The sequence below is a fragment of the Palaemon carinicauda genome, chromosome 12 (assembly GCF_036898095.1).
Source record: "Palaemon carinicauda isolate YSFRI2023 chromosome 12, ASM3689809v2, whole genome shotgun sequence".
NCBI classification, from domain to species: Eukaryota; Metazoa; Arthropoda; class Malacostraca; order Decapoda; family Palaemonidae; genus Palaemon; species Palaemon carinicauda.
The window spans coordinates 54,216,686-54,236,417 of record NC_090736.1 but is presented as its reverse complement, the minus strand read 5'-3'; the positions used below and the strand labels follow the sequence as shown (position 1 = coordinate 54,236,417).

The window sequence follows — 19,732 nt, the reverse complement described above, 5'->3', positions numbered from 1 at the left end:
TCCGTACAATGATCTACCACTATCTTTGCTTGGAGTTCTCTTGCTTGAGGGTACACTCAGGCACACTATTCTATCTGTTCCCTTATTTTCTTTCCTCACTGAAATATTTCGCTGTTGGGGTTTTCGAAATAGGGGTGTAACTTAGCTAGTAATATTAATATTGATATTAATATTAATATTATTAATAATAATATTATTATTTTGTAAAAAAATAAATGAGGAAGATAAGGAAACCCGTAACATAAAAAGGAGATGCAAATGACATTTTTTTCTATCATTTATTGTGTTATTTCTATTACGTAGTTTCCAAAAGGTACTATGTTATATTGACGAGATAATGATATGAACTTTATATCGGTTGCTGACGTACATGTCACGACCTTCGCTAAATAAATGTTGAGACTTTATCTAAAGATGAAAATCTATATTCTAAATTTTGAAGTTAGTAATGACTTTCCCTATAATTTTTGGCAGAGTAGAAAGTGTAGCACTAAATTTATCATAAATACTACAAGCAAATAATAAAGACAAAAACTATATAATATTATTACCGAGGAAAATATTTCGCTTTTCCTCTGATAATTCAATGACAATACGGCGATTACTATTGCCAATGGTTAACGCCACCAGGATTTTACCAATGCAAACAAGACTTGGATTTCACCACGATCATTTCTATGTTCCAAAATTGAGACGAACCAAACCAGTATTCAATGGTTATATAAAAGATAAGAATTATGTGCATAAATAACAACAGGAACTTACTAAAGCTGCACGTCCATCCAGAGTCTCTTGCAGGGGTGGGGTGGGGGTGGAGGTGAGTAGTGCAAATTCATCACATGCCAAGAGAGTCTGGCACCATTCGGTGCTCAAAAACTTTCGGCCAAGATTGAAATTCTGAGGTTCTTAAAATCCAGAAACTTTGATGAGGTGCAAACGCCTCATGATACTATAAAAGTACTTACTTCATACGCACACACACATAAATACTAGACTAGTGTACGCGACCTGTCAAAAAGATGGTTAAATATTCAGATGGATATTCATACATATGCACATGAAGGAATGACTACTCACTCTCCCGGAATGACTACTCACTCTCCCAACTGCTCGAGGAACGGGGAGAGCAGAACGGGACTGGAAATATATATAAAACACACACACACACACACACACACACACACATATATATATATATATATATATATATATATATATATATATATATATATATATATATATATATATATATATATATGTATATATATACATATATTAGAAAGAGAGAGAGAGAGAGAGAGAGAGAGAGAGAGAGAGAGAGAGAGAGAGAGAGAGAGAGAGAGAGAGATCCTACGTAAAAATAAAATTAAGGAAAAATAATGAATAGGCTACCAAGAAAAGGTAAGGATAAATTGTAATAAAAACCGCACAAAAAATTATTAAGGAAACAAAAGAGCAGCGCAAGTTTATGATCGTAATGAGGTTGTAGTTTGCTGATAGATGTGCCTCAGGGAGAGAATATTTTTCTGGCTCTACTAAAAATACAAAGGACCACCAGGACTAACGAGCTTTACTTTCCTACACTGACATGTTCAAAATATAATTACACTGGTAGCAGTTAGAATCTCATTATAATCTTTATTCTAACATTTTATAGAAATATCAAACGTATTACTCCACTTCAATTTGTTTATCATAAACTTCAGATGATTCATTGGTTTAGAATCACATTTCCATTTAACTCTTCAGATTTCATAATGTAATTCATTACAAAAGTTCTATCATTTTTAAACTCCAACGTAAGGGAAATATTTTTCCTTCGAAGTTAAGTATTGAATTAATTTGACGGTTTTTGATGCCTCTCATTTGAATATCTCTTCCTGATCAACACAAACCTCTGATTTCCTCTTTCAGAAGCTCACATTTGAAGCCGATTTGTTGCAATCGCTGGTGCAGGAAAAATCTGAGCAAACAAAGGCCGAGAAAAATTACTTACGTTAGCCTTAATGATAAATTTCCTCGCTTCCAATAAATATACAAAATTATCCTCAGAAAACTGATTGAGATAAAATAAATGTAATTCTAACATGCACTTTTAACATGAATTCATAAAATATATCCCTAGAAAACTGATAGAGATCAAATAGATTTACTTTTAACATGGTATAGCCTGCATGAATTCATATCACCTCTGGTGATAAATTGTATACTCTTTTTGTATGAAATTATCATGAGGAAAACTGGAGATAAGAACGTGAAATCATTGCATATGCCATTGAAGGGCGATAAGAGATATGACAGCCACAGCGACAGACTCGTTTACAACGATATTATTAAGTTATCGTTAAAGATTGAAACCTTAATTTTATCGTGGTATGTAGGTATATAGTTACACATTGATGTAGAATTTTCAGAGAATTAAAAATCTAAAGGTTAAGAATTGAGTTTAACATCTGTACAATAACCCACCAAGTTATCAGAATCAGTCTTCAAAATATCTAAGAGATTTGTTACATATTGTGCAACCGACAAATCTCCCTGACACGAGAATAGTTACAGATGGTTTCAAACTATTGGAACCTAGATACATGTCCACAGTAGGCTCTAGACTCTAGAGCCTTCAAATATACGGCACCGATGCTATACACTAAGCTCCCACGAGACATCCGAATAATTGAAAATATTAAGGCTTTCAAGAGGAAACTGATCATTTCTTGTCTAGCGAATGCTTCGATAGTGACGATCTAATAGTTAAGCAAGCAATACAGATAGTGAAATGTTAAATGCTCCCGAATAAACATCATAAAACGATCACGGAGGTCCTCTAGAGACCAGAAAAGCATCCCTTAAAGTAAAAGTAAAGTAAAGTATAAGACAGACATGTCAATGCTACTCCATATATGTCACATCATACTTATCATAACGAGTTTCATATATTTTTTTAAGCCTTTAGATTTATCATCGATATTTACTGAATTGTAAATGACATTACTTACAGTACTTGATAAGCTTTTTTCCCATTTTCTTATCAAACTGTTATTAACTCATTTAATACGCAAATAAACTGTATAGGTGATCTGATGAAAAGTTTTTACATTATAGTTTATTCATTTTTATCTCCTATATTTATAATAATTTTTGGGGCATTATTATAAATATATTTTATTCCCGAATTTATTCGAAATAGCTCTGCAAGAGTCAACCTTTGCCTTTTGATAATAATAATAATAATAATAATAATAATAATAATAATAATAATAACAATAATAATAATAATAATAATAATAATAATAATAATAATAATAATAATAATAATAATAATAATAATGAAAATATCTTTTTGAAATGTTTATGTTCTATCATTCAGGTTCAGTCTCATGGTCGAGGTATAGTAATCTTACGATGTATTTTATGTTTGAGTTTATCTTTCTTTTATATTACCTTGTCTTTTAATACCCATCTTGTATAAAATTTCTTCCTTTTTTTATGCATTTCTTTCACTGAGTAAAAAGGATCCCGCTATTTTCTTCAAGTCTTCTTTGTATGGTTGTTGTACCTCAATTCTTTCATCTCTTTCTTTTCTTATATACAACAACAACAACAGCAAAAGGGATTAAATCTTCATTATTCATAAAAGGAATAAGTTTACATTTGCCCCTTTGCGTCGTTATTATAGTGATCTCTTCTTGATATACTAGTACTGTAAACTACTTTCTTTTAGAAATCATTTAGGCGTTTATAGTATGTATGGTTAAGAATATGTATATGTGAGAAAGAAAGAGATAAAGGAATGGTATAAGTACGTCTAAGACTATGTATATGTGACGACAGACAAAATAAATGTGTTATGTACAGTATGCCTAAGAATATGTACTTTTAACATGACTTCATGAAAAAATATATCCAGAAAACTGATAGATAAAATAAATGTAATTCTAACATGTACTTTCAACATGAATGAATAAAAATATACCCCCACCCCAATTTTTTTTTTTTTTTTTTTTTTTTTTTTTTTTTTTTTTTATGTAGCTATTAACTGAACATTGGAACATAATTACAATGCAAGTTTTAAAACTATAGCTAAACCCTTGCAAAACAGTTAATGCAGCCATATTGTATAGTAACATAATGTAGTCCTAGTTTTCATTACCAAACCTTAAACCAGTACAGTATGTGGAACTTTTCATGCCCTATGTTATTGTCAGATATCCTGAAGACTGAACGAAATCTGATTACTTCCTTTAACAAAGGGTTATTTTGTAGAAGGTCTGAAGAGATTGTTTTGTTTGGGGAAGGTTTAATGACAAGTAACAATGACATGAAAGTAATACCTGTTAATCACACATCTTCAAATATTTGCTGTTGTATATAAAGTCTTCATAAGTTTCATTGTAAAAAGAAAAGCCAATGTTAACTTAGTCTATGAGTTAATTAATGAAACTGTTGACTAGATGAACTATGTATCATCAATGAAAATAATGAAAAAAAAAAATATTTAAATTTATACACGATATTTCAAGACTTGTCTGTAGTGATAGTAATATAGATTTCAAATTAGCAGATTATGAAACAACTGAGTATTTCTTTGATTAAGTGGAGACTTTAACCATCCATTTATATGATAGATGTTCCTCTGAAACAATCTTTCTAACTAGTCAGATCTGGCATGACCCGCAACTTATATTAATCACTCCTATTTTCCTTATTTTTATTTTTTGTATTCTTTGTGGTTTAGAAAATATCCTTTATGTCTAGCTTTAGCTGCTCATGGTAGATGCATGTGGAGGGGTTTCCTGAGGTATCATAAAGTAATAGCTTCATTCGCTACCTGGTCAACAGTCTAGGTCTGTACTACCGTCTTCTTTTTAAATTGTGTTGTAGTTTTGATGTTGCATATTAAATATTTTAGTTTTCCAGCACTTTTTATCATTCTGTTAATTCTAGTTAAGTTTACGAGATATATATATATATATATATATATATATATATACATTTATATAAATATGTATATATATATATATATATATATATATATATATATATATATATATATGTATGTATATATATATATATATATATATATATACATATATATATATATATATATATATATATATATATATATATATATATACATATATATATATATATATATGTATATATATATATATATATATATATATATATGTGTGTGTATATATATATATATATATATATGTGTGTATATATATATATATATATATATATATATATATGTGTGTATATATATATATATATATATATATATATATATATATATATATATGTATATATATATATATATATATATATGTATATATATATATATAGATATATATATACATATCTGTGTATATATATATATATATACATATATATATATATATATATATATATATATATATATATATATATATATATATATATATAACGAATTTTGAGCGAAGCGAAAAATCTATTTTTGGGTGAGATGGCCATGTCGTCCTGATGGAAGTTCCTATAGGGTAGCTTCCTAGGGTATATTACAACTACGGTGATATTCCCAGAGAATTTACCTTAAGGTACCCTGAATTCTAACTCCTGGAGCGAATATCCCTAATGAAAGGGATATCGCGACATATCAGACGACGTATTCTTGACACGCCACATGGCAATCTGCACCCCAAACAGAGATAACACATCGAGGGGTCAATTGGCAAGAAACGAAAACGGGAAAGAAAAAGGGGGAGCCGCTCCCAAGGCTCCCTCTTCTCCAGTTTCGTAAGCGTGCCTGGCGCCAATCCTGGCGCCATCTGTATTCCTTGTAGCGTACACGAGGTGCTACAGATACTGTATGTAGGGAGGGGTCCTACAGCCCTTTCATAGAAAGGGAAGGGCGGGTCCATCAGGATGACATGGCCATCTCACCCAAAAATAGATTTTTCGCTTCGCTCAAAATCCGTTTTGTGGGCTCAAGCCACGTCGTCCTGATGGAAGTATACCAGAGCATTACTGTATCTGTGGATTCTCAGAACGTGCTGTACTCCCCGGAGGTAATTTTTCACGGTCGACTAGACCTAGAGACCTAAGATGTTACCGTTATACATCTTTTCAACTAACCATGAACCATGTTAGAGCTTCCTGCCCCCTACAGGGAAGAGTCCTACTAGACTCTGGAAAAGTCTCGAAGAGTACATATACCTATGTATGAATACCAGGCAAGCTAATATAGTGGTCTCACCCTATATTAAGTACAGCATAGTTTGTAAAGAACCACTGCGTCAATATGAAATATCGACCAGTAATCCGCACAATACTTGTATTGGACAAAGGTTTATATCCGCATAGGAGGAAACTTGTAAAACCGCCACCGTCCCCTTCTGGGACGGAGTCCTCCCGTTAAGGGAGAGCATAAACCAATGCAACATAGCTTGCATACAGGAACAATCTATTAGAATTATCCCAGATAAATATACATAGAATGAATGCTCAATTATATCAATAAATTGACACAGGTGAAGGAGACGCAAGGTTCTCAAGAACAAGTTTATTGATAGACAATAAACAGACAGGTTAACAACAATTCTATATATATATATATATATATATATATATATATATATATATATATATATATATATATATATATATATATATATATAAGAAGAGGATAACCAAAACTTTAAGCATAAGTCTGATAGTAAACAGAAACTTGTTTATCTGAAAGAAAAACATTAGTGCCACTTTCAACATACCGAGGTATGAAGGTCAGAAAAGTATTACTAATCAGTTACATTAGTGTTACAAACGCTCGGCACACATGTCTGCACTTATGCTAGGTTCACCTTTGGAAGTGGAACAGTCAACATGGGCACCTCAGTGCCCTCATTTAGTTTGTAGCACAGTATGTAACTACACACTCACCCTGGAATTAATTGTCCCAATTAAAACCACTGTTCCTCGCAGAGTTAAACAGCAGGGTTAACGACGCACCCCACTACTACCACAGAACTCTTTAGTTGCTCCACTTGCTTCGCATAGTGGCGAAAGAACACTCTGGAAGACTTCCAGCCAGTGTATGAACGAAGATGTTCAAAATCCATACAATTAAATGAAATTTAAGGATGAGGCAACTTTCCTCGGATCGTGACCTGCGGGTGTACTGTCAGGATCCGCTCTGCGAAATAAAATATGTGATTTTTGCCCTGAGTTGATTCAGAGATAAATTTGAGCCTGATGTTTCTCCCCTGAATAGTTGACCACCCTTGAAGTCTGAAGTTCTACGAAGATAGACCTTTAGGCATTCTACTGGACATAGAGATGCATCTTCTTTCAGAGGGCAGATTCTCCAGGGACCCCACCTGTTGGTGGGTAACTCATTCTTGGCGAGAAACGTAGGATCCGGAAACAGGTTCAGTTCTCCCCCATCCAGGAACTGAACACGATCTGCCTCTCTCGAGAGGGCTACAATTTCACTAACCCTGGCCCCGGACGCGAGTGCAAATAGGAAAATAACTTTTTGTGTCAAATCCTTTAACGCACACTCCTCATTGCTCAACAGAGAAGCGAAATGAAGAACTTTGTCTAAAGACCATGAAATGGGCTTTGGAGGTGCTGAAGGTCTGAGCCTAGCGCAGGCTTTCGGAACTTTATTAAAGATCTCGTTACCAAGGTCGACCTGGAAGGCATATAGAATGGGTCTTGTCAAAGCAGACTTACACGCCGAAACCGTGTTAGCTGCCAACCCTTGACCATGGAGGTGGATGAAGAAAGACAAGCAGAAGTCTGTCGAGATCTCCTGCGGATTCTTCGCCTTGACAAAGGCCACCCATTTTCTCCAAGATGACTCATATTGCCTTCTAGTCGATTTGCACTTATATTCCTCTAGGAAGTCTATGCTGGCTTTCGAAATCCCGAAACGCTTTCTCACTGCTAGGGAGAGAAAATCATGAGCTGCAGGGTCCGGGTTTTCTGTAATGAAGCGCAGACAGTCGACTTCTGGACTCGCTGGGTCAGAACTGGATCTGGTAGCGGTACAAACTTCAGCCGTAGTTCCAATGCCAGGGGGAACCACACGCTGTTCGGCCACTTGTGGGCCACTATTGCCGCTACCCCCTTGAAGGATCTCAGTTTGTTGAGGACCCTCAACAGAAGGTTGTGAGGAGGGAATAGATAAATCCTGGACCATCTGTTCCAGTCGAGGGACATCACGTCCACTGCTTCCGCTAAGGGGTCCTCGTACGGGGACACGTACAGGGGCAACTTCTTGTTGTCTTTCGTCGCAAAGAGGTCTATCTGCAGTTCTGGGATTTGATTCAGAATGAAGGAGAATGATCCTGCGTCTAAGGACCATTCCGACTCTATCGGTGTGAACCTGGATAGAGCGTCCGCTGTCACATTGCGGACTCCTTGAAGGTGAACTGCCGACAGGTACCACTTCTTCTTTTCCGCCAATCGGAAGATGGCCAACATCACCTGGTTGAGAGTTGGTGACCTTGATCCTTGTCGATTCAAGCATCTCACAACTACCTCGCTGTCCATCACCAACCTTATGTGGATCGAGTGACGCGGGGAGACTTTCTTTAAGGTAAGGAGCACTGCCATAGCTTCTAGAAAGTTTATGTGAAAGGTCTTGGATAGCTTGGACCAAGTCCCCTGGACTTTTTTCCGATGAGAGTGACCTCCCCATCCCTCCTTCGAGGCGTCTGAGTGAATCGTCACCGACGGGGGAGGTGGCTGAAGAAGAACCGACTTCTTTAGATGTCTGGCTTGGGACCAAGGCCTGAGAAGAGTACGTAGCCGAAGCGGAACTGGTCTTCTCAGATCTCTTCGCGCGTTTGATGCATAACTTCTCCAAACTCCGGTTGCATCCTTTAGCTGTGCTCTTAGCACTGGGTCTGTCACCGAAGCAAACTGGAGAGAGCCCAGTACCCTCTCCTGTTCGCGTCTTGATATCCTTTCGGAATCTAGAAGTCTCTTGACAGAACCCGCTATCTCCTTCCTTTTCTTCGCCGGGATGGAGAAACGGTGTGACATTAGGTCCCAGTGGATTCCCAGCCACTGGAACTTTTGAGATGGAGAAAGTCGAGACTTTTTTCTGTTGATCTTGAAGCCTAGATACTCTAGGAACTGGATCACTTGACTGGAAGCTTGCAAGCATTCTGTCTCGGATGCTGCCCACACCAACCAGTCGTCCAGGTAGGCTACTACCTGAATTCCCTTTAGGCGTAATTGTTTGAGAGCTACGCTCGCAAGCTTCGTGAAAATCCTTGGGGCTATATTTAGCCCGAATGGCATGGCTCTGAAGGCGTATATTCTTCGTTGTAGCTTGAACCCTAGGTAGGAGGAGAGTCGACGGTTGATTGGAACGTGCCAATAGGAGTCTGACAAGTCTATGGAGACGGAATATGCCCTCTTGGGCAGTAAGGTCCTTATGTGTTGCAGTGTTAGCATCTTGAATTTGCAATTCACTATGAACTTGTTGGGTGGCAACAAGTCCAGAATGACTCTGAGCTTTTCCGAGTCTTTCTTGGGAACACAAAGCAGCCTCCCTTGGAATTTGATGGACTTCACCCTTCGGATCACTTTTTTCTCCAACAGTTCTTGAACGTACTCCTCCAGAACGGGGGTGGAGTGTTGGAAAAACCGAGGGCACGGGGGTGGACTGCTGTACCAGCTCCAGCCCAGTCCGTTCTTGAGTAGGCTGTGGGCCCAGGGATCGAAGGTCCACCGATCCCGAAAATTCTGAAGTCTCCCTCCTACCGGCATCATCTCACTTGGACTGCCGTCCTGAGGTCTTGCCTCCCTGACCGCGACCACCCCTGAATCCCCTTCCCCTTGAGGGGCGCCTAGACGAGCCTCTGGCTGCTCCTCTAGGCTTTGCTCGAAAGGAAGTAGACTGCCCTTCGAACGTTGGGGTGAATGCCATGGACTGTGTCGACACAGCCTGGGGTACCTACTGGAATGTGGTCGGGGTTTGTGCCACCATCTGGGGCACTGAAGGCAATGGCAATTGCAGTTGCTGTTTCTGTCTAAGAGGCTTGGCTGGCCGAGACGGTAGCCTAGTCCTCATAGTCTTCCTCTTTGGTAGAGGACCCTCATCCGGGGAAGACTTTCTTTTGATAGCCAGGCCTCACTTCTGGAGAAGGTTTCTATTCTCCGAGGCGGCCTTATTAACAACTTCTTTGACCAATTCGGTAGGGAAAAGGTCTTTGCCCCAAATGTTGGAGGAGATTAGTTTCCTTGGCTCGTGCCTCACCTTAGCCGAGGTGAACACGAACTCCCTACAAGCTCTCCTCGCCCTGACGAAGCTATAAAGATCCTTCGTCACTGTGGCCAGATGAGTCTTGGCCACTACCATGAACATTTCATGGACCTTGGGGTCACTTGCCATTGTCTCAAGAGTAGTCTGAAGAGACATTGAGGCAGCCAGTCTTTCTTTTGTCTCGAGCTCTCTCCGCAAAAGAAAGTCAGACAGCTTAGGGAGGTTCTCACCGAACTGACGTCCGGCAATATCAGCCTCCAACTTCCCAACTAAGAAGGTAAGATGGACGTCCTTCCAGTCTTTGTGGTCCATAGGCAAGGCCAGCGACAAGGGTTTACACTCCTCTAGGGAGGGGCAAGGCTTGCCGGCCTCGACTGCTTTTAGTACAGCCGCAAACCCTTTCTGTAAAAAGGGGAAGGCTCTAGCAGGAGAGGACACAAAGGAAGGGAGCTTCTTACTCAATGCAGCTACCTTTGAGTTCGTGAAGCCCCTCTCTTTCATCGAGGATGAAAGCAAAGCTTGAGCCTTAGCATGGTCCATCACTATGACCTCCTTCGGCTCTGTCTCCTCCTTTGAAGCTGGTTCCTTCCTCAGCCGGACATAACAGTCCGGATATGACCCCTTGCTGGGCCAGAATTCCACCTCCTCTAGGGGAACTGAACCCAACTTATCCGAGATGACGATCTTTCCAGTCGTCATCGGCATGTGCTCAGCATACCTCCATGGGTTAACATTTGAGCACAAGGGAAGGTCTTTCACATTGAGCCTTTTCTGGGGCCCATGTGATGCTGCAAGGCTCTGCATCCGCAGTTCCATTGCAGCCGCCTTCTCCTGATTCTCCTTCTGCATTTGTTGGATCATTCCAACAATGGAGGAGAGGGCCTGTCCCAGCTCTACTGGGAGAGCAGACGATGTTGAGGGAATGGGCTCCGGGATCTGAACCGGAGTAGCCGACACCTCGTCGGCCTCTTCCTCTACAATGTCTGGGGCTTGAACTTCATCCTGGCCTCCTGCCAGGAGGTTTTCCTCCAGACGCTCGTCCACATCAGACATCCTGTCATCCAACTGGATGTCTTGCAAAGCGACCGCGACTTCAGCATCCACCTGGATCTGAACTTGGGGGATCTCCTCTTGAGGCTGGGGAATCACTGCATCAGCTGATGCCCTAGGGAAAAGATACGCCCTCATCTTCTCACTTGGAAGATAAGGTCCAGAGGTGTTCTTCTGGAAGCCCCTTACCCAGGTACGAAGCTTCTCCCTTGCTATATCCCTTGATTCCGCCGTCCTAGGGGAATCAAAGGCCTCAGTAATCAGGTTAGTGCACACGGTACATACCTGAGGGTCCCAATACTGGAGATCACCCTTGGAGACAGCGCATGCTGCGTGCCTCCTACAAAACTCATGTCCACAGAGGTTCTTGCCGCGGACGTTGCAGAAAACACTTCCGCACTTCGGAGGGTCCTCTTGTAAAGAGAAGAAATTTCCATGAGTATCAAGTGAACTACGTATCACTGGATATGCACAGTTTAGCATAACAATTCAGAAAGGAAAGACACACACTTATGTTTCCTTCACAACCAATTGTTGCAGCCTTCCAAATAATAAAATCGTATGGTTAATCTCTTCTAGAATAACCAATGAAAAGTTTCCAGAGGAAACAGGTGTAGCTCACACCTAAGCAATGATTTTAAAATCCTGGATAATAGACAAGAAAGAACTCACTTTCTTATCTGTAAGGCAACAGCAAAGGGCTGTGCAAGACAACACAAAAGTGTTAGAACACACAGTGCTGTACCAAAACTTATACTATAGTTTTCTTCTTACAGTATATGTTATACTGAAGAATACTGGTACAGTATAGAAGGTTATATGCCGGCCGGCACACACCATAACTAGCTGTAAAGTATACTACTTAACAGCTATAAGGCGGCAGAACGCTGGTTCAAATGCATGTGCTGGCCGGCAGTAACTGCCGGCCGGCAACAGCCAATGTCGGCTACACAAGGTAGCACCCGGCTGCCGGCCACTGCTCCTGGCGACCGGCAGACAAGGGCTGACATTAGCCGGCCGGCAAAGGTAAACAACCGATGCCAGCCAGCAGCAAAAGAACCAGAGGACTACGACTGCCCGGGTGCCAGCCTATGAGGCCGGCAGCCGGGTCGGGTACAGCACTAGAAGAAAACAGAATGGATGCCGGGATAAGAGCATAAACTACCTCCAAGCCCGGCATTCCGAAAGAGTGCATAAAAGGAAGGGGAGAATCTAATTCAGGCTTCCTTACCAATGCCGTCTGGCTCTACAGGCAGGCATGGATGAGGGACCAAGGGAGGTCCGGGCAGCACTCAAAGCAGAAGACCTTTGCCGGCCGGCAGACTCTGCCGGCCGGCAAAGGACTGAGTCAATTCCACACCCTAACCTATCCTAGGTCCAGATGTAGAATGACGTACAGTACTGTAATGGCTAGGCCATTACGGAGATAGAGGGGGAAGGGACAAAAGAGGGTCCCACCAACCTTGCTTTAGTGAAGGATCACCCGCAGCCAAGAAAACTCATCTTAGCCTAAGGGAGATCCAAGGAGGGAGGCCAGCAATACTTGCCAGCTCCCAAAGAACCAAAGCAAGGAAGGTGTTGCTACTCCCAGGGAAAGGATCTTATCCTCCCACCGAGAACAGCAACAAGGACTAGTCTGCTAGATCACAAAAGAAGGAATCATCTCGTACAGAAACCTTCGGTAGTGACCTGAGGAGGCTAAGCCTCCTATGTCTGTCAGGCCAGCGAGGGAGACTCTACCCCAAGCCAGACAAACACAGACTCAGACTAAAAACTCTGTTGTTCTGTCCCTCTCTGAAACCAGACTTACTGGAACAGGAAGGTACAGTAACACCCCAGTATAGTTTTATCGAAAGTTAATTCAGATAAACCACTTAGGGATAAGCCCAAGGCTTAAACAGAGGGAAAGGGATTGCATACCTTCTCCGAAGAAAAGAAAGCAACCGGGGAGTATGAGAAAGTATACTAAGGCTCCATAAGCAACTTAGCCTAGGCACCAAGAGAATCGATTACCTAATTCACCGAAACTCTCTAGTATACTATCTTGGAAATATTCAATATAATCTTAAATGTATAAAAAACAGCCTAAAGCTTCAATAAAATTTTAATACTCTCGGAAAACCAAAATCATGCAGGAAGTACTAGGACCAAACGACTAGGCTACATGGCCTAGCGTATGCCAGAGTTGGCGAATACTTCGCCAAGATAATACTAACGCACGAAAGGAAATCCTATGTAACGCTAAATAGCTAAAATTTATTAAAGCAAAACAACCGAGAATGTCGCTCTGGCTAACTAAAACTCATACCTAGCGAGCGACAGCGTCCATGACGCCTCCGGTAGGCAACGGCTCTTGTAACAAAGATTAATACTATTAATCATATAAAAATTTACCAAGAGCCTACATTTATACATAAAAGAAATGGTACTCAACTTATCAGAGGCCGACGAAGTTGGAGAAGCCATGAAAAGCTGAATAAATCCAAGATTTGCGAGAAACAGGAAAAAACACCGAGTTGTTAAGCTACGCAAAAAGGAATACAGATGGTGCCAGGATTGGCGCCAGGCACGCTTACGAAACTGGAGAAGAGGGAGCCTTGGGAGCGGCTCCCCCTTTTTCTTTCCCGTTTTCGTTTCTTGCCAATTGACCCCTCGATGTGTTATCTCTGTTTGGGGTGCAGATTGCCATGTGGCGTGTCAAGAATACGTCCTCTGATATGTCGCGATATCCCTTTCATTAGGGATATTCGCTCCAGGAGTTAGAATTCTGGGTACTTTAAGGTAAATTCTCTGGGAATATCGCCGTAGTTGTAATATACCCTAGGAAGCTACCCTATAGGAACTTCCATCAGGACGACATGGCTTGAGCCCAAATATATATATATATATATATATATATATATATATATATATATATATATATATATATATATATATATATATATATATATGTATATATATATATATATATATATATATATATATATATATATATATATATATATGTATATATATATATATATATATATATATATATATATATATATATATATATATATATATATATATTAGATGTAGTAGGCTGACCTGGGCACTAGCCATCCATTGAGATACTACCACTTGAGAGTTATGGGGTCCTTTGACTGGCCAGACAAGACTACATTGGATCCTTCTCTCCGGTTCCGGTTCACTTTCCCTTTTGCCTACACATATACCGAATAGTCTAGCCTATTCTTTACAGATTATCTTCAGTCCTCATACACCTGACAACACCGAAATTACCAAACAATTCTTCTTCACCCAAGGGGTTAACTACTGCACTGTAATTGTTCAATGGCTACTTTCCTCTTGGTAATGGTGGAAGAGACTCTTTAGCCATGGTAAGCAGCTCTTCTAGGAGAAGGACACTCCAAAATCAAACCATTGTTCTTTAGTATTGGGTAGTGCCATAGCCTCTTTACCATAGTCTTCCAGTGCCTTCAGTTAGAGTTCTCTTGCTTGAAGGTACACTTGGGTACACTATTCTATCTTATTTCTCTTCCTCTTGTTTTGTTATTTGTTATAGTTTATATCGGAAATATCTATTCTAATGTTGTTACTGTTCTTAAATTATTTTAGTTTTCCTTGTTTCATTTCCTCACTGAGCTATTTTCACTGTTGGGGCCCGTGGGCTTATATCACCCTGATTTTCCAACTATGGTTGTAGCTTAACAAATAATAATAATAATAATAATAATAATAATAATAATAATAATTTGAGTTTATTCTCATCAACAGGTCGAGTATTGTCACAGCATTTGTGTTGATTCTCCACGTGAGGTGGAGTATTTTCACCGCATTTGGGTTGATTCTCCACAACAGGTGGAGTATTGTCACAGCATTTGGGTTGATTCTCCACAGCGGGTGGAATATTGTCACAGCAATTGGCTTGATTCTCCACAACGGGTGGAGTATTGTCACAGCATTTGGGTTGATTCTCCACATTGGGTGGAGTATTGTCGAAGCATTTGGGTTGATTCTCTGCAGCGGGTTGAGTATTGTCACTGTATTTGGCTTGATTTTCCACAACGGGTCGAGTATTGTCACAGCATTTGGATTGATTCTCCACTTTGGGTGGAGTACTGTCAAAGCATTTGGGTTGATTCTCCACAGCGGGTGGAATATTGTCACAGCAATTGGCTTGATTCTCCACAATGGGTGGAGTATTGTCACAGCATTTGGGTTGATTCTCCACATTGGGTGGAGTATTCTTGAAGCATTTGGGTTGATTCTCTGCAGCGGGTTGAGTATTGTCACAGTATTTGGCTTGATTTTCCACAATTGGTCGAGTATTGTCACAGCATTTGGATTGATTCTCCACTTTGGGTGGAGTACTGTCAAAGCATTTGGGTTCATTCTACGCAGCGGGTGGAGTATTGTCACAGCATTTGGGTTGATTCTCCTCAACTAGTCGAGTATTGTCACAGCATTTGGGTTGATTCTCCACAGGAGGTGGAGTATTGTCACAGCATTTAGATTGATTCTCCACAGGAGGTGGAGTATTGTCACAGCATTTGTCTTCATTCTCCACAGCTGGTTGAGTATTGTCACAGCATTTGGGTTGATTCTCCACAGTGGGTGGCGTATTGTCACAGCATTTGGGTTGATTCTCCACAGAGGGTAGAGTATTGTCACAAAATTTGGCTTGATTCTCTGCAGCGGGTGGAGTATTGTCACAGTATTTGGCTTGATTCTCCACAGTGTTTGGAGTATTGTCACAGCATTTGGCTTGATTCTCCACAGCGGGTGGAGTATTATCAGAGCATTTGGCTTGATTCTCCACAGCGGGTGAAGTATTGTCACAGCATATGGGTTGATTCTATGCAGTGTGTGGAATATTGTCACAGCATTTGGCTTGATTCTCCACAGCGGGTGGAGTATTATCACAGCATTTGGGTTGATTCTCCACAATGGGTGGAGTATTGTCACAGCATATGGCTTGATTCTCCACAGCGGGAGGAGGATTGTCACAGCATTTGTGTTAATTCTCCACAGTGGGTGGAGTATTGTCACAGCATTTGGGTTGCTTTTCCACAGCGGGTGGAGTATTGTGGCAGCATTTGGGATGATTCTCCACAACGGTTGGAGTATTGTCACATCATTTGGGATGATTCTCCACAATGGTCGGAGTATTGTCACAGCATTTTGCTTGATTCTCCATAGTGTGTGGAGTATTATCATAGCATTTGGCTTGATTCTCCAAAGCGGGTGGTGTATTGTCACAGCATTTGGGTTGATTCTCCACAGCGGGTGGAGTATTGTCACAGCATTTGGGTTCATTCTCCACAGTGGGTGGAATATTGTCTCAGCATTTTGGTTGACTCTCCACAGCCGGTGAAGAATTGTCACAGCATTTGGGTTGATTCTCCACAGCAGGAGGAGTATTGTCACAGCATTTGGCTTGATTCTCCACAGAGGGTGGAGTATTGTCACAGCATTTGGGTTGATTCTCCACAGCGGGTGGAGTATTGTCACAACATTTGGCTTGATTCTCTGCAGCAGGTGGAGCATTGTCACAGCATTTGGCTTGATTCTCCACAGCGGTTGGAGTATTGTCACAGCATTTGGGTTGATTCTCAAATGTGGGTGGAGTATTGTCACACCATTTGGCTTGATTCTCCACAGCGGGTGGCGTATTGTCACAAAATTTAGGTTGATTATCCACAGCGGGTAGAGTATTGTCACAGCATTTAGGTTGATTCTCAACATCGGGTGGAGTATTGTCACTGCATTTGGGCTGATTTTCCACAGCAGGTGGAGTATTGTCAAAGCATTTGGGATGATTCTCTACAGCAGGTGGAGTACTGTCACAGCGTTTGGGTTGATTCTCAACAGCGGGTGGAGTATTGTCACAGCATTTGGCTTGATTCTCCACAGAAAGTGGAATATTGTCTCAGCATTTGGGTTGATTCTCCACAGCGGGTGGAGTGTTGTCACAGCATTTGTCTTGATTCTCCACAGCGGTTGGAGTATTGTCACAGCATTTTGCTTGATTCTCCACAGCGGGTGGAGTATTGTCACAACATTTGGCTTGATTCTCCACAGCGGGTGAAGTATTGTCACAGTATATGGCTTGATTCTCCACAGCGGGTGGAGTATTATCACAGCATTTGTTTTGATTCTGCACAGCAGGTGGAGTATTATCACAGCATTTGGGTTGATTCTCCACAGCTTGTGGAGTATTTTCACAGCATTTGGGATAATTCTCCACAGCGGGTCGAGTTTTGTCACAGCATTTGGCTTGATTCTCCACAGCGGGTGGAGTATTGTCAGAGCATTTGGCTTGATTCTCCACAGCGGGTGAAGTATTGTCACAGTACATGGCTTGATTCTCCACAGCGGGTGGAGTATTATCACAGCATTTGTTTTGATTCTCCACAGCAGGTGGAGTATTATCACAGCATTTGGGTTGATTCTCCACAGCTTGTGGAGTATTTTCACAGCATTTGGGATAATTCTCCACAGCGGGTCGAGTTTTGTCACAGCATTTGGCTTGATTCTCCGCAGTGTGTGGTGTATTGTCACATCATTTGGCTTGATTCTCCACAGCAGGTGGAATATTGTCACAGCATTTGGGTTGATTCTCGACAGCGGGTGGAGTATTGTCACAGCATTTGGGTTGATTCTCCACATTGGGTGGAGTATTGTCACAGCATTTGGGTTGATTCTCCACAGTCAGTGGAGTATTGTCACAGCATTTGGGTTGACTTTCTTCAGTGGGTGGAGTATTGTCACAGCATTTGGGTTGATTCTCCACAGCGGGTGGAGTATTGTCACAGCATTTGAGTTTATTCTCCACAGCGGTTGGAGTATTGTCACAGCATTTGGGTTGATTTTCCAGATCGGTTAGAGTATTGTCACAGCATTTGGCTTGATTCTCCACAGCGGTTGGAGTATTGTCACAGCATTTGGCTTGATTCTCCACAGCGGGTGGAGTATTGTCAGAGCATTTGGCTTGATTCACCTGAAGTGGATTTTCCTGGCACATTTTCTGCAGAGGATATTTTATGCAACGATCCCATTTTTCAAGAAATTGAAAGAACTATATGCAAACGACAGTTGGAGCCAGTTCAAGGAGAATCGCCTGATGATGCTACATCGGAAAATGTATGCAGTACAATGATGTAATGCCTTTGAATAAATATGCTAGGCTTGAATCAGAAAGTAGATTTGAAAAGAATGTACGAAATGAAGGAAACGGGAAAAAATTAACAAATTTAAAAAGACAAAAAAAAAAAAAACAAAAAAAAAAACAGGAAGGCCTCGAAAATCACCTAATCAGGTAGACTCCCAAGAAATATAAATAAATAAAGAGGTGATAGAGTCCACAATAAGTATAAGAAAATAAACTAAGAGCCTTCGAATGGCAAGAAGTTTGCAATAGAAAAAAGCTGTGGAAGACCTCAAAGAGGACATGATGGAGACACAAAATCAAAGGAAACTATGCAGGTGCCAAAAGGGCTCCTTGAAGGCCCAAGTTACAAAAGAAATGCCCTCAAAGGCCACAAAAAATTCCCTACATCTAAAGTAGAGAAATGGTAAGATAAAATCAATAGAAACCTGTGAAGAACACGAAAGGACTCATGGGAGGCCAAGAAAGTATCCTAAAAAAAAATGGACCTGTGAAGCCTAGAAAGATAGAAAGATAGGAAGGCTGAAAATGGTACAAAATAAAGGCCCACGTAGCATTTTTTTCCCCAAACAGGGGTGCAATAAGGGGCGGGGCTTTGGGAGCAGAAAACAGATTTCGAGGGTAACTCCTTCATTATGGTGCCGTTCTCATTTGATGGGTAACTGCCTCATTTAAGTTGTGATATGAAATTCTTATATAGAGACAGCTTGATGATAATAATAATAATAATAATAATAATAATAATAATAATAATAATAATGATTATATATAATGTGTATATATATATATATATATATATATATATATATATATATATATATATATATATATATATATATATATATATGTATATATATATATATATATATATATATATATATATATATAGTATAAATACATGCACACGTATACATTATACACAGACACAGATATATATATATATATATATATATATATATATATATATATATATATATATATATATAATGATCTACCATTTAAAGGGAAAATATGCCCCTAATTAAAGTTTTAAAACCAAATGATGCTAACATGGTTTAATTTTCAAAAGTGTGCTTGTGTCAGCAATGATATCCCTAACAGTTTCATAATCGATTTGTGCAAATAGCCTACCGTTTCAATGCAAATCGTAATCATTGCTTCCATATTCTCCGCAATAAGTGAAGTTTGTGGAATATCTATAATATAAAACACAAGTGTTGTCACTTAACGCCTTTTACTAACTGCATAGT

At 40.1% G+C, this 19,732-nt stretch overlaps 3 protein-coding genes across 3 annotated transcripts; all 3 read right to left on the bottom strand.

Moving 5' to 3' along the window:
* Nucleotides 1-2,121: 2,121 nt before the first annotated feature.
* On the bottom strand, nt 2,122-16,511 carry LOC137650823 (Kruppel-like factor 18). The gene is made up of 4 exons (XM_068383979.1): nt 16,470-16,511; nt 15,776-16,169; nt 15,104-15,670; nt 2,122-2,129 (listed from the first exon to the last, which is right to left on the bottom strand). The coding sequence occupies exons 1-4, from the start codon at nt 16,509-16,511 to the stop codon at nt 2,122-2,124; spliced, it is 1,011 nt and encodes a 336-aa protein (XP_068240080.1).
* Nucleotides 16,512-16,655: 144 nt separating this feature from the next.
* On the bottom strand, nt 16,656-17,672 carry LOC137650821 (prestalk protein-like). The gene is made up of 2 exons (XM_068383978.1): nt 17,268-17,672; nt 16,656-17,219 (listed from the first exon to the last, which is right to left on the bottom strand). Exons 1-2 carry the CDS (start codon nt 17,670-17,672, stop codon nt 16,656-16,658), a joined length of 969 nt encoding a protein of 322 aa, XP_068240079.1.
* A 204-nt stretch (nt 17,673-17,876) lies between these two features.
* LOC137650820 (prestalk protein-like) lies at nt 17,877-18,338 on the bottom strand. The gene has a single exon (XM_068383977.1). It carries the CDS (start codon nt 18,336-18,338, stop codon nt 17,877-17,879), a length of 462 nt encoding a protein of 153 aa, XP_068240078.1.
* Between the last annotated feature and the right edge of the window lie 1,394 nt (nt 18,339-19,732).